At 44.1% G+C, this 15,757-nt stretch overlaps 1 protein-coding gene across 1 annotated transcript in view; it reads right to left on the bottom strand.

Moving 5' to 3' along the window:
• DOCK11 (dedicator of cytokinesis 11) overlaps positions 1–15,757 on the bottom strand; it is a 1,858,863-nt gene that overhangs the window by 1,425,488 nt on the left and 417,618 nt on the right. Inside the window, exons 13-14 of the mRNA XM_044057487.1 lie at positions 2,640–2,762; positions 2,437–2,519 (exon numbers count right to left, since the gene is read on the bottom strand). Of these exons, the coding sequence (XP_043913422.1) occupies positions 2,437–2,519; positions 2,640–2,762 (206 nt within the window). The remainder of the gene's footprint in view (positions 1–2,436; positions 2,520–2,639; positions 2,763–15,757) is intronic.

Raw genomic sequence — 15,757 nt, 5'->3', positions numbered from 1 at the left:
TCAGGAGAACCAAGTCATCATCAGTAGGGTTGATGTGCTGCCAGCCAGCCCTCTGTTTAAGGATTTCCAAGATATCTGCAAAGGAGATATCCTCTGAGGGGGACCGTGGGGACCCTTCTGATTCATCTAAGTCAGTGTCTGAAGTGATGGATTCCTGTGGGGAGTCCAGATGCTTCCTCTAGTATAATCTCCTGTGGGGAGTCCAGATGCTTCCTCTAGCATAATCTCTTCCTGGGAACCTCATCAGTGGGAGCTTCTGGTGCGGTCTCGGAAGAGCAGGGTTCACCCAGTGGGGCTTCCTGAGGCTCTGGGTCTCTACGCTTCAGTGGGATCTGTGAAGGAGAAGAAGACAGAGGCACTTTAGGGGAGGAGGTCACTGGTCCTGAAGTTGCAAATGTCCTAGGGGACATTACTCTCCTCACAGCATCAAAGGCACTTCTGCTCCAGTGCAAAGAAACCCCCAGATCCGAAGAAACAGAGGATTCTCTCAGCACCAGAGCAGCGGACTCTGATCCAGAGGTAGGCACCAAACTCATCCGCGCTAAAGCCCCAAGGGGCAGAGTTGGAACTGAAAGATCGGTTGAACTATCCTCCCTGGACCCGACAGGTGAGTGTAGGCTCCTTTATTCCTCCACAGGCACCGAGGAAGTCCGAGTAGTCGGCACTAATGGCACTGGAACAGGTGTCAGCTCCGACGGCTCCACAATCATCAGTTCTAATTCCTCCTGCTCAGAAGACCTGGGTTGGATCAGAGGAGGAACAGAAGTAGAAGGAGGTACTCTTGTCAGTTCAGAAACCCCTTGGGTCGGACTCAATAATTTAGCCGGTGTCTGTAACAGCTTCTGCACCACTCGATCCAAATCCAAATCTGAAAGGGTTCTCGAGGACCAAGAAGATGGAATAGATGAAGCCACTGATTGATGTATTGGTGATTTTAACACCGCAGAGACCAGTTCCAAGACTGGGGAATGGCTCTGAGGTCTGTGGAGCTGACGTCAAAGATTTTTCAAGTGGCTTTGATGCAGATTGTCTCAGTTCTGATGATGTCGATTTTGAAGACTTAGAAGATTTTGATGATTTGTCATGTTCTGAAGGTTTGTCATGTCCATCTTTGTCCAAGGTTTCCAGAAAGGAGGATTTTAGCAATCCTCTGTCGATTAACTTTCTCTTCCTCTCGTGAAAAACACGGGTACTGAAGGAATGGCAAATGGAGCAGTTTTCCTGGAAATGTACTTCGCCTAAACAATAAACACAATTTACATGACCATAGGTCAAAGACATCTTTTGCCCGCATTTAAGGCATTTCTTAAACTCTGATTTGGGGTGTTTCTCCTTATCCTGATCAGTCATCCTAAATAAAAAAAGCAACAGAAAGGCCTACAGAAAGGAATTGCCTCGATAATACAGTATATGCACAAACACCAAAGCAGTTAAACGGCCCAGAAAAGCTAAAATAAAGGGCTAAATAACACCCTAACAGTCTATAAAATCATCGACTTTAACAAATCTAAAGAAATAACAAATAAGGTTCCAAAAGGAAAAACTAGCCTTCTAATTTAAACAGGCTATATGAATTAACTAATTAAGCACACAATCAAATGAAGACTGACTAATTTAGTCTATAATCTAAATATTCAGAAAAAGCACTATCCACTACTATATAAATTTTCAAAGGGAAAGGGAGATAACAAAGGCCTAAGATATAAACGGCCACGACAGCTAGACAAATTACCTACTACTAAGATATTAGAACAGAGGTCTGAAGATACCTAAAGTATTTTACAAAGAGGAGAAAACAAAAGGGATAGCTATCCCCACTCTAAGAACTATATAAACTCCAGAAGAAATATAATAAAGAAACTTTCACTGGCCAGATCTGTGAAGGCACCCCAGCCGAGGATCGAACCGGAGAACCTCTTGCTGTGAGGTGGCAACGCTAACCGCTACACGACCATGGCCGCCCAAGAAACAGACCAAAAATAATGAGGCAAAAATCTGGGTATTCTGCAAAAATATGAAGTTGAGAGTTATCATCCTGGTAACAGACAAACACTGTAGCGAATCAAACTAGCTATCAGAACAAGTGTAATAACATTTTACATTAAAAGGGGAAAGCTTTAGAATTCATTTACATTATAAAAATTCTAAAATCAAATCAGTTTTACTATTAATAAACACCACATTTAAATGGATAGATTCTACACATCTGTGTCAAAAATGTTGCTCTTCTCTGATGAGAATAAAATGTAAATTGCAGCATGAATAATCATTCGGAAAATCATATCAACTATCGAACTTAGACACTAGACAGTGAAAGTCAGACAAACCTGCTATAGCATTACAACAGAATAAATTGCACAACCATAGTCAGTTCTCAGAATTTGTTCATCAAACTTCAGTAGGACCAACAAAGAACAGCAAATTTATGTAACTAACCTTGCACACCAAGCGAATGGCATTCTGTACCTTCCGAGCTTGCCACACACTTGTTTCATAGCTTTAAGAACCTTCTGAGAAGTCTGGAAAATGACATTATATAGTAAAAAGAATATGACTTCTTTAGAATAACAGAAATCTGATAATCATTGTTTTAACATTTAAACTGAAATTTGGCTTAAATAGCTATTTTTTTTCTTTACCTTGGCAGGATCAGAATTTTTGATGTATGGCTCTGCACACTGTGTTATACTTCCCTGTAACACCTTCTCTATCCGGGCTACTAGATAAATGTCAGGATGAGGGTTTGTGACTGAGAATATACCCTAGAACAAAACAAAAACATACAAAACCTAGGTTCTCAATTGTCATAATTCAAGATTTTGAAACTTTCAACAGTGCTTATGAACTTTGTCACATGAACTAGTAAGATGTGTCAGACATTTACACATTTCTAGAGTGTGGTTTAAAAAAAAATCATCATTTGTTTCGGTAATCTTCTCTCAGAAAGCTAAACACTTTAAGAATAAAGCTATAAAACAGCAAAGTAAGTGGATTGTTAACCACTTTGTTTATTTTCTGTACTCTTTGTGTAGGCAAGACCTGGAGCTCTTTCATTCTTGTTACCTGGATAGAAAATAATTCAATTTCTAGTATAAAAAAGGATACCAATACTTAAATTTGAGAAAAAATGGTTGCATCCATGGATTGATCTACTTCTGCTATTATCACTAGTTTTTCTGGGGTTTATATCAGAACATCGAAGGCTGATAAGTCAGAAGCTCGCAACTTCGAAAGTACAGTTTTGTACCTACCATAAATGTAGATGTTCGAGTGCTAATACAGCTGCAGTAATCACAGATGGGTTTTCAGCCATCAGGCGGTCCCTCGGTCGGCCGAATTCCAAAGTCTTGGTCCGGCGTCGGTTGTCGTCGCCTACTCTTCTGACGTCAGTGAGACCAGAGTATATAAGACACAGCCGACGCCATGTTCTTCAGTCTTTCTTGCCCCAGATGTCAGGTGCCCCCAAAAGGAAGGCAATACATAAAAAATGCTTATCCACATATACAAGCAATGCAATATAAACCAAAATCAGTGGAAGCAAGCAAATAAGACATAGCAGGATAACCCAGTCAGATAGTATGAAGAGGTTGTTAGGCCCCATGCCTTTACCAAGTGGGGAAGGAGGGAGGGAAACCTGTACAGCAGCTGTATTAGCACTCGAACATCTACATTTATGGTAGGTACAAAACTGTACTATGTTCATCGTGCATACAGCTGCAGTAATCACAGATGGGTAGAGTCCCAAAGCTATGCATAGGGTGGTAGGTACTAGGAGGAACTGGGTTGAGCCAGAATGCCCTGCAAAACAGCAGTGGCAAAGCCTGCTCTTGTTCTGGAATATAGAGGCAGGTGGTAGTGTTTTGTGAAGGTATGTACAGAACTCCAAGTGGCTGCCTCCAAAATATCTTTGGTAGGAACTCCTCTGAGGAAGGCTGTAGAGGTAGCTGTGGCCCTGGTGGAGTGTGATCTGATACCTGTAGGGACAGATTTCCCATGATAGGAATAACAAAACCGTATGCAGTGTTCAATCCACTTGGAAATAGTCTGTTTTGTAACTGGTTTCCCTTGAGCCCCTACAGCATAGGACACAAAAAGTTGTTCTGATTTCCTGAAGGACTTTGTTCTGTCCAAATAATAACGTAGCTGCCTATGGATGTCTAAAGAGTGTAGCAGCCTTTCCCCTTTGTTTTGAGGATTGGGGTAAAAGGTAGGGAGGTGTATGGCTTGATTTAAGGCTACCCTGGATACCACTTTTGGCATAAATGATGGGTTGGTACGAAGGGAAACCCTGTCCTGATGGAAAATGAGGAAGGGCTGCACCGCCATGAGGGCCTGTAGTTCAGAAACCCTACGAGCTGAAGTGATGGCCAGAAGGAAGGCTGTTTTCCAGGACAAATATTGCAAATCTGTTGAGGCAGCTGGTTCAAAAGGAGGCAATGTTAATTTTTCTAGTATGTAATTAAGGTCCCAGGCTGGTATTGGTTGCTTCCTTGGAGGTCTTATATTCTTAGCCCCTCTGAGGAACTGTCGTAAGAGTGGGTGAGAAAATAAAGGGGGATCCATGTTGAATTCTGCAGAAATGGCTGAGGCATGTATTTTTATGGAGGAGAAGGAAAATCCACTGTTCAGCAGCTCAGCTAGATACTGTAATACCTGAGGCAAGTTCAGTTTTCTAGGGTCCTGGCCTCTTTTCTCATTCCAAGAGCAAAACCGCTTCCATTTTGCGGAGTAAGCTTTTCTAGTAGATGGCCTTCTGGCCTCCAAAATAACATCCTGCACCTCCTTGGAGAGTAGGGTCTGTTGTGGTGTTAAGGAATTTTTCATGCAGCGAGATTGAGTGTTTTCAGCTGACTGTGAAGAGTTTTGTAGCTGTGCTGAGTCAGCAGAAGAGGCATTAGAGGCAGGGACCAGGGAGGAGTATGTGTTAGGCTCCTCAGGAGTGGATACCAGTGTTGCCTTGGCCAATCTGGAGCAATCAGTATCATCTTCGGTTTGTCTGTTCTTGCTTTCAAAAGCACCTTGGGCAGAAGAGGCAGAGGTGGGAATGCGTAAACTGTCCATGCTGTCCAACTGAATGAAAGGGCGTCCACTCTCCAGGCCTTTGGATGACAGGTCCTTGAAAAACACTTTTCCAATTGATGATTCCTGTGGGAGGCAAAAAGATCTATGTCTGGCCTCCCCCATGCTTGGATTATTTCTGTAAACACCTGAGGATGTAACTTCCATTCGTGTGTATCTGTCATATTTCTGCTTAGATTGTCTGCCAGTGTGTTTTCCAATCCTGGCAAGTACTGTGCTTGAAGTTCGATTTGTCTTTCCAGAGCCAAGTTCCAAAGAGTCATGGCTAGTCTGCACAAGGGGTATGAATGTGTTCCTCCTTGTTTGTTTATGTACCACATTACTGTGGTGTTGTCTGTTCTTATCAGTAATTGTCCTGGATGCAGGAAGTCCTTGAAAGCTGTAATTGCATTTATTACTGCTAGCATCTCTTTTTGATTGATGTGAAGGTGCTTTTCCTTTTGGGACCATCTGCCCTGAATGCACCTGTCCTTTATGTGCGCCCCCCAGGCGTAATCTGAGGCGTCTGTAGTTATGACTTGTTTTGCTTGAGGCTTGCAGAATGGAAGGCCTGTGTTTACTTGACATGCTTGGGCCCACCATAGAAATTCCTTTTGCAAACATGGAATTATTGGTATAATTGTTTCCAAACTGTGACTGTGTTGAGACCATAGATTTTTTAGGTACCATTGAAGTTTCCTCATATGCAGCTTTGCACATGGGATTAGAAGAATGCAAGATGCCATGAATCCCAGAGCCTGCAGGATTTTCATTGCAGTAAGCCTGGTACTTTTTGCTAGTATTTTGAAGTACTGAGATAGTTGCCCCTGTTTTTCTGGCGTAAGATATGCCATCTGGGTGTTTGTGTCCAAGTTGGCACCCAGGAAGGTTATTTTCTGAGATGGTGTTAGCCTTGATTTCTCTTTGTTGATTGTATATCCCAGAGAAAGCAGTAACCGTGTCACATATGCCAGATGTTCCAGAAGTATGTGTTTGCTGTCCGCTTGGATCAGGCAGTCGTCCAGATAAGGATAAATTTGTATCCCTTGAAGTCTGCAGTAGGCAATCACTGATGCCAGGCACTTTGTGAATACTCTGGGCACAGTAGATAAGCCAAAGGGCAATGCAGAGACTTAATAATGGATTGAACCTGCAAGAAATCTGAGGTATCTTCTGCAGCTTTGTCTGATTGGGACATGCAGGTATGCCTCGTTGAGGTCCAATGTTACCAGCCAAAACTCCTTGCCCAGCATGGGAAGAAGTTGCTGTAATGTGAGCATCTTGAATTTTGGTACGAGTAGAAATGTGTTTAGGATGGATAAGTCAAAAATGGGTCTCCAGTCGGTTCCTTTTCTTGGTACCAGAAAAAGTCTTGAATAAAAACCTTGACCTTGTTGGTGCGTAGGTACCTTTTGAACAGCTCTCATGTTTATGAGCTTTGAAATTTGCAGTTGTGCCTCTGCCCTTTGATTTTGTGGCAGGTTTGGCATGCCTCTCATTTTTGGAAGAGTGTGAAATTGAAATTTGTAGCCTCTGTTTATAATGTCCAGTATCCATTTGTCTGTTGTGACAATATGCCAATTGCTTGCAAATAATGCTAGTTTCCCTCCCATAGGTGCTGCCAGCTGAGCCCTGTTTGACATGGAAATGAGGGAGTCATTGGGTTTGCTTCCTGTATTGTTGTGCACTGTCTTCACCACCTCTTGGTGCTGGAGTTTGCCATTGTCTGCCTCTATATGATCCTTGAGATTGCCCTCTGCCCCTTGTGCGTCTATATCTACCTCTTTGGGGCTTGTCAGTGGCTGGAAAGGACCAGTTTTTTGAAGGCCAATTTCTGCTAAAACGTGGTGGTTGAACCTGTAAGAAAGCTTTGACAGTTTGCATAGATTTGGCTTTTTCTTCCATTTTCCGTAGTATCTCCTCAGCATTAGTACCAAATAGTACATCCTTTTGTAAAGGAGCATCTAGAAGTTTAGCTTTCACATGATCAGGCAAATTTTGTTCCCTAAGCCAGGCATGTCTGCGAATGACTGATCCTGTAGCAGCCGCTCTACTGGAGGCCTCTAGGGCATCATAACCACATTGTAAGGTGTATTTACTCACTTGCTCTGCACTATGCATCATATCCTGTAACTTCTTTAAATCTGGTTGTCCAGGTTGAGACATTTTATTCCTTAATTGTGATAGCAGGAACTGCTGATATTTAATCATATGAAACTGACAGTTTAAGGCCCTCATGGCTAGGGTGGCCGAGGTATATACCTTTTTACCCCACCTTTCTAAAGATCTGGATTCCCTTTCTGCAGGGAGTGGATTCTTGGCAGTGGAGGCCTTTAATCCCTTGGGGCCTTGTGAAATGGTTTCAGGGTCAGCATTATGGGCTTTGAAGAGAAATTGGTGAGAGCTGGGTACTCTGTAATACCTATCAGGTTTTACTGGTGCAGGAGGCAGAGAATCAGGGTTAAGACAAGCCTCCGAATAGACATCATCCAGTATGTCCAAAACAGGGGGTATAGCCAGAGGTCTGTGTTGAGGTAACCAAAGAAATTCCCTAAGTCTTTTCTTGGAATCTGAAAAGTCTTGGCCTTCCCAGTGGAAGTGTTCCCTCAAGGTGTGCAAGGTCTCCCCAAAGGAAAAATCCTCAGGAGGGGATACAGAAGGAATGGACTGTTCTGCATCCGAATACTCAAAAGGGGAGTAAGAGTGTTCCTCTGCATCAGAATGTTCTGATAAAATGGATCCCTGATCAGAAGAGGGAGAATCTTCCTCCACTCTGGGTCTCTTGTCAGGAGGGGGCTGAGAACCTCTGATAAGAGTAATTAAATCCTCAGCCATTTTAAGCATCTGTTTTTTAGGCATGTGTCCTGGAGATGGGCCCTGTGCAACAGGCCTCGTGGGATGCCTGGCTGCTTTGGATTTAGTAAAGGCCTTAATTGAAAAAGAAGATGAGGGCCTAAATACACCATGGGTGGAGGTGGACCTGTCCACATTAGTAGGCTCGACATTAGCAGGGGCTTCGGTTGTAGTCTGGGAAAGGGCCGAGGACCCAGCGGTCTCGGGTACAGAGGACACCACCAAAGGAGTGTCGTCGGTAGTCAGGGACTGTAAAGGCGTCTCGCTGAGAACCGGACCACGTGTAGCCTGTTTTGGCGTGGTGTCGGCGGGGACCGCGGGCCTCGTGTGTCGGTCCTTTTCCTTGCGTTTTTTGGACAAAACGGTAGTCGGAGTGTCCGACGACATTTTATAATCAAAAGCTTTACCAAAGTAGTGTTGGGCGAACTCCGCCCGATGCTTAATAGTGCTTTTATTGAAGGTAGCGCAAAAGCGACAGCCCGAGACGTCGTGGTCTGGGCCCAAACAAGGTATGCAGAGGGAATGGAAATCCTTATGCGGTATTTGCTTCCCACAAGAAATACAATTATTAACTTTTTCTGACATCGGTCTGAGGCAAGAAAAGTTTCCCCAACGGGGTACTTAGCTTTAATGAAGACTTCGGTTTCCAATTTTTTTCGTAATTCAGGAGCTGGCCGACCGGCACTTGCGAACTGCTTCTGCTTCGGGCACCGCGCGGCAAAAAAGACTGAAGAACATGGCGTCGGCTGTGTCTTATATACTCTGGTCTCACTGACGTCAGAAGAGTAGGCGACGACAACCGACGCTGGACCAAGACTTTGGAATTCGGCCGACCGAGGGACCGCCTGACGGCTGAAAACTCATCTGTGATTACTGCAGCTGTATGCACGATGAAAGTACAGTTTTGTACCTACCATAAATGTAGATGTCCGAACTGGATAGCATCTGCAGTCATAACAGCTGGGTTGTCCTGTCGTCAGGCAGCCCGTCAGTCGGCCGGATTCCAAAGTCCGGTCCGCTTCGCTGATGTCGCTCTTCATCCGACGTCATCTCTGTTGGACTTCGGGTATAAAGGCATCAGCCGACGCCATCTTCCTCAGTGTTTCTTGCCCCAGATGCCAGCAGCCCTCCTGAAGGCTAAAAATTTTGGATAGATGCCAATGTTTCCAAAAGGATAGAGGTAACCACAAAAATAAGCATGTATGTACATATATACAAACAAATACACCATAAAAGACTCCCCATCAGCTAGCTATTAGGAGGGTAAACACCCTAGGAGTACCTCAGAGGGGAAGGAGGAGGGTAATCCTGACTGCAGATGCTATCCAGTTCGGACATCTACATTTATGGTAGGTACAAAACTGTACTATGTCCTTCATGGATGCATCTGCAGTCATAACAGCTGGGTAGAATACCATAGCCAACTAGGGGGAGGAGGATAAAGGTAGATTATGGTGTGTTTAGGATCCCTTGCAGTACAGCAGTGGCAAACCCTGCTCGGGATCTGGAATATAGAGGCAAATTATAATGCTTGGCAAATGTATGCACGGAGGTCCAAGTAGCCGCCTCAATAATGTCTTTGGTAGCCACTCCTCGTAAGAAGGCTGTGGTAGTGGCTGTTGCCCTTGTAGAATGAGGTCTTATGTTCTGTGGAATTGGTTTTCCATGGAAGGAGTAACAGAATCGTATGCAATTTCCTATCCATTTGGAGATTGTCTGTTTGGAAATAGCTTTTCCCTCTCTTCCTGTTGCATAGGCCACAAAAGTTGGTCAGTCTTTCTGCTGCTTTTGGTTCTGTCCAAGTAGTAGCGTAGCTGTCTATGTACATCCAAGGTATGCAGTATTCTTTCCCCTCTGTTTTGTGGGTTGGGAAAGAAGGTAGGTAGGTGGATTGCCTGGTTTAAAGACACTCTGGATACCACCTTAGGCATAAATGTTGGATTAGTCCTCATGGATGCTCTATCTTGGTGGAAGATTAGGAAGGGTTGCACTGCCATTAAGGCCTGTAGTTCTGAAACCCTCCTTGCTGAGGTAATCGCCAGTAGGAAAGCAGTTTTCCATGACAGGTGTTGTAAGTCTGCTGTTGCTGCTGGCTCAAAGGGTGATAGTGTCAACTTTTCTAGTACGAAGTTTAAGTCCCAAGCTGGTAATGGTGGTTTTCTTGGAGGTTTTACATTCTTGATTCCTCTGAGAAATTGTCTGAGCAGAGGGTGAGAAAAAACAGGTGGATCAAAGCTGTATTCTGCTGAAATAGCTGATGCATGTATCTTGATGGAGGAGTAGGACAGGCCTGAATGGAGAAGTTCGCCAGGTACTCCAGGATGTTAGGCATATCTATGTTTGACACATCTTTTCCTCTTTCAGAACTCCAACTGACAAACCTTTTCCATTTTCCAGCGTAGTTCCTTCTTGTTGAAGGTCTGCGTGCTTCAAGAATAATGTCTTTAACTCTTTGGGAAAGTTCCTGTTTAGCTGCTGCTATGTGATGTTCCATGCAGTCAGTTGTAAGGTTTTCAGGTTTGGATGTATGGTGCTGTAGTTGTTCTGAGTTAGCATCAAAGGCATCAGGGTATTGGCCACATATTGTTCGAGACAAGCTCCTTAGTAGTGGATACCAGTGTTGTCTTGGCCAGTTTGGAGCTATCAGGATTATCCTTGGATGTTCTTCCTTGATTTTTAGGAGTACTTTGTGTATCAAGGGGAGAGGTGGGAATGCATAAACTGTTAGGCCCTTCCAGCTGAAGGAGAGCGAATCCACTTTCCATGCTAGTGGGTGGAATGTCCTTGTGCAGAATGTTTTGAGTTGGTGATTGTGAGGAGATGCAAATAGATCTATCTGAGGCATTCCCCACTTCTTTGTAATGGTCCTGAAGATGTCCGGGTGCAGGTGCCATTCGTGAGCATCTGAAGTGGTCCTGCTTAAAATGTCCGCTAGAGTATTTTCTTTTCCTGGTACAAATCTTGCTTGCAGCTGGATGTTGTAGCTGAGTGCCAGGGTCCACAGTTCCATAGTCATTCTGCATAGGGGTATGAATGAGTGCCTCCCTGTTTGTTGATGTACCACATGACTGTGGTGTTGTCTGTCCTTATCAACAGCTGGCCCTCTTTGAGAAATGGTCTGAACCTTTGAATAGCCAGTTTTACAGCCAGCATTTCTTTTATGTTGATGTGCAGGTGAAGTTGATCCTGAGTCCACAATCCTTGCACGCATTTGTCCAGCATGTGGGCCCCCCATCCTAGGTCTGAAGCATCTGTTGTAATGCTCTGGCTTGCTTGACATCTGTGAAAGCGCAGGCCTGGGTTGGACCGGCATGCCTGGGCCCACCATAGGAACTCCTGTTTTAAGCATGGAATTAGTGGGATTTCTGTTTCGAGGCTGTGTCTGTGCTGGGACCATAAATTCCGTAGGTACCACTGTAATTTTCTCATATGTAGCCTGGCAAATGGAACCGAAATTATGCATGATGCCATGAAGCCCAAGGCCTGCAGAACTTTTCTTGCTGTTAATTTGTTCAGCTTTGTTAGCGACAAGAAGTAAAGAGGGAGTTCTTTTTGTTTTTCTGTAGTTAGGAATGCCATCTGTCTCACTGTGTCCAATTCCGCTCCCAAGAATGTCCTTGTTTGGGATGGTATCAGTCTTGACTTTTGTAGGTTGACTGTGTATCCCAATGCTTGTAGCAAGTAAATGACCCTTTGCAAATCTGTTGTCAACTTACTTTTGTTGTCCCCTTGTAGCAGGCAGTCATCCAGGTATGGGTAAATATGAATTCCCTGCAGTCTGCAGTATGCGATTACTGATGCCAGGCATTTTGTGAATACTCTGGGCGCAGTAGATAAGCCAAAAGGCAATGCTGAGAATTGATAGTGCTCTGATCCTGCAAGAAATCTGAGGTATCTTCTGCAGATTGGTCGAATAGGGACGTGCAGGTATGCCTCCTTGAGATCTAGAGTTACCAGCCAACACTCCTTGCCCAGCATGGGAAGAAGTTGCTGTAGGGTCAGCATTTTGAATTTTGGGACAATGATGTATGTATTCAAGGTGGACAGGTCGAGAATTGGTCTCCAACTTTTTCCTTTCTTGGAACTAGGAACAGTCTGGAGTAGAACCCCTTTCCTTTCTCTGCTGCAGGCACTTTTTCCACAGCTCTCATGTTTGCTAACTCCATTATCTGTTGTAAAGCTTCTGTTTTTTGATTTGGAGGTAGATTTGGCATTCCTCTTTGACTGGTATAGTGTGGAAGTGGAATCGGTAACCTTGATGTATAATTTGCAGAATCCACTTGTCTTTTGTTATGTGGTGCCAGTTCTTTGCAAATAAAGTTAACCTTCCGCCTAGTGGAGCTGCTATTTGCTCCCTGGTAGGCGGTTTTAGGAGTAAGTCACTGTGGCTGTGTTGAAGTAGTGGCAGTGGCTGTGTCTGTGCCTCTGTTGTTACCTTGCCACTGTCGTCCTCTGTAGGCACTTCCTCTGGTTTGGTTTCTGCCTCTGGAACGACTATTCCTGCCCCTTTGAAATCTTGTGGAGTCAGGAAAGGACCAATTCTTGGCAGGCCAGTTCCTGCTAAACCTTGGGGGTTGAACCTGCAGGAAATCTTTAACAGTTTGGACTGATTTTGCCTTTTCTTCCATTTTCTTCATAACCTGCTGGGCAGGTGCACCAAACAAACTTGTCTTATCCATAGGAGCATCTAGCAATTTAGCTTTAACATGATCTGGTAGAGCTTGCTCCTTTAGCCATGCATGCCTTCTTATCACTGTGCCAGTCATGGCTGATCTAAATGAAGCCTCCAGTGCATCATAGCCACATTTTAAGGAATGGTTACTAACCTGTTGTATGTTATTTACCATTTCTAATACATATTTCTTGTCAAGAGCTTCATCAGAGGTTAATTTTTTAGTTAACTGATCAAGCATAAACTCTTGGTATTGTATCATGTGAAACTGGCAGTTTAAAGCTCTAGCTGAGAGAGTAGCTGAAGTATATACTTTTTTACCCCATCTGTCTAATGACCTTGCTTCCCTTTCAGAAGGAGTAGGGTTTTTAGCTATGGTCGCGGCAACTGCCTTGGGACCCTGGGATATAGTTTCTGGGTCTGCAAGGCAGGCCTTGTAAAGGTGGTGATGAGTGTCAGGCACCCTGTAAAATCTGTCTGGTTTGGCAGGGGCTGGAGGTAATGAGTCTGGAGCAGAGCAGACATCATTAAAAGCGTCATCTACCACAGAAAGAACAGGAGGTATAGCTAAGGGCCTGTGCTGTGGAAGGTGCAGAAAGGTTCTAAGTCTTTTTCGGGAATCTGAGAATTCTTGTTGCTGCCATTGGAACTGCTCTCGCATGGCATGCAAGGTTTCCCCAAAGGAGAATTCTTCAGGAGGGGAAGCAGCTGGAATTGATTCTTCAGCATCAGAATCCTCAAAATTAGAAAAGGGGGCCTCTGGCTGGTCAGTAATGTCTGATTCATCTGCAGAATCATCAGAGGACACTGGCTCAGGGGGCTCTGCCCTAGGTCTCTTATCTGGGGGCTGAGAGGCCCTGTCTGGGTGAGGTAGAGATCCTCTAATTAAAGAAATCAAATCTTCTGCCAAGGTGAGCATTTGAGAACTGGAAGTGGGCCTGGTTGAGGGTGGTTTAACAGGCACTGATTTGGTAGACTTGGCTGCTTTAGCCCTGGCGAAGGCCTTAATGGACATGGCAGCTGGAGGCCTAGCAGCACCACGTGCTGGGGTAGAGACATCCAGGGGAATGGTGTCTGATAAGTCAGTGGGTAACGTTTCAGAGGCCGATTCAAGAATTGTAGCAGGGGCCTCAAGTGTAGAGATAGATTCGGCTGTACCTAGATCAGTTTTCGGTTTCGCCGAAACCGAGACACTCGCGGTTTGTTTAAGCGTGGTTTCAGCGAAACCGCGGACCGCGAGTGTCGGTCTTTTCTTTGCGTTTTTGGCAGAAAGTGTAGTCGGAGGTTCCGGCGACATAATGTAAGCAAAGTCAGAACCGAATAACTGTTCTGCAAACTCCGACAGACGCCTAAGCGTTCGTCGGTTGAAGGAAGCACAGGCCGAACAGGCTGCTACGTCGTGGGCTGGGCCTAAACAAGGCAGACAGTAAGAATGGAAATCTTTATGAGGTATTTGTTTCCCACAGGTTAAACAATTATTAACTTTTTCTGACATCGGCTGAGGCAAGAAAGAGTCCCCAACGGGGTACTTAGCTTTAGAAGTCTTCGAAGTAGTATTCGGTAGAAAAAATCTCTGGATCCGACCGACCGGCACTTGCGAACAGCTTCTGCTTCGGGCGCCACGCGGCAAGAAAGACTGGGGAAGATGGCGTCGGCTGATGCCTTTATACCCGAAGTCCAACAGAGATGATGTCGGATGAAGAGCGACATCAGCCGAAGCCGGACCCGGACTTTGGAATCCGGACGACTGACGGGCTGCCTGACGACAGGACAACCCAGCTGTTATGACTGCAGATGCATCCATGAAGGACATCATCTTCAAACCTCGAAAGCTGACATCGAACCCCAGAACGGAGATCGCCATAGAGTGCAGAAAGGGAAGATTTCCCTTTACTGCACTATAGTGCAATCTCAAAGTTGGTATATTTAAGTAGCAGGGGGTGTGGGGGGTGCTTGCCCCCCTACATATAGCATTTTTTTTTTTTGAGTAGTTAATATTTTTTTTTTGTACATTCGATGTTGTCAGCTTTCGGGGTTTGCAGTTCGAAGTTGTGAGCCTCGGACTTGTAAGCTTTCGATCATCTGATATAGACCCGTTTCTCTGATAGCCCTTCCTTCATTTTTCTGATCTTCTTCACATCTACTCCTTCATTAATGATCTGCAATTACTGCCCTCCTCTTCTTTGTCTTTAAAACAAATAATTACTGATTACAACAAATGATATCGAATAACACTAAGAAAAACATATAAACTATTCACAACAGTGACAGCTTAACACTAGTCATTATTATACAGATTTCTCTAGAGTTACATACACATTCTGTACATCATTGTAACTATCACAGTATTTTCCTGTGTATAACACCACTAACCATTTGCTCACATTTCCTTGTTTGTGACTATACCCCATCAAACTGACCTTCATATTTAACAAAAAAAAAATTGTATTAGGATGCTACTATGTTATTCAAAGAAATATTGTCTTTATCCAAAATTATAATTTACACCTTGTATATTCTGATCTAGTTCCTTGATACAGCAGTGCATTATAACCCCTTCTTGCAAACAACCTCACTCGGCTGAAGTAACAACATCATATCACTGCATCCAGCATTAATGACTTCCTTAATAGCACATCCCAACATGATAATCAACGTAGGGGACCAAATTCTACATTTTATTTATTTATTTTATATTTGTTGACCGGGTTTGTCCGACTGGGCTACAATTGCCTGTTTTCAGCAGAGGCCCGAGGAGAAAAGCTCCAACAGAAAAATAGAAATTTTACGTATTGAATACATATAGAATACATTCATCAGTACCACACATTACTGCATTACAGTCATACCTCTCAACATGGAAACATCAAAAATCTGGACAAGGCCAATGAAAAACAGGTACAAATCGGTATGCTGATTAACATAAAATTTGCATACTTAATTATGTAACCCCACCCACTCCAATGGAATTGTGGGATACTGACTTTCAAACACAAACTGAAGAACAGACAACCAAAATATGGCACCAGAGTCCCCCTGCAGCCATTCCAATGCCCCATTGCCTGGCTATTTCGCCCCATTTACCATAAACACTGTGTGCATACTGCTTTACGTCTACAGTGATTATTTGGATTTTATTTTTACATTCTATAGCACAAACACTAATAGACATCT

The sequence above is a fragment of the Protopterus annectens genome, chromosome 15.part0, assembly GCF_019279795.1.
Source record: "Protopterus annectens isolate FY-2018-M chromosome 15.part0, PAN1.0, whole genome shotgun sequence".
Classification (NCBI taxonomy): Eukaryota; Metazoa; Chordata; order Ceratodontiformes; family Protopteridae; genus Protopterus; species Protopterus annectens.
This window is presented reverse-complemented; position numbering and strand designations above follow the sequence as displayed.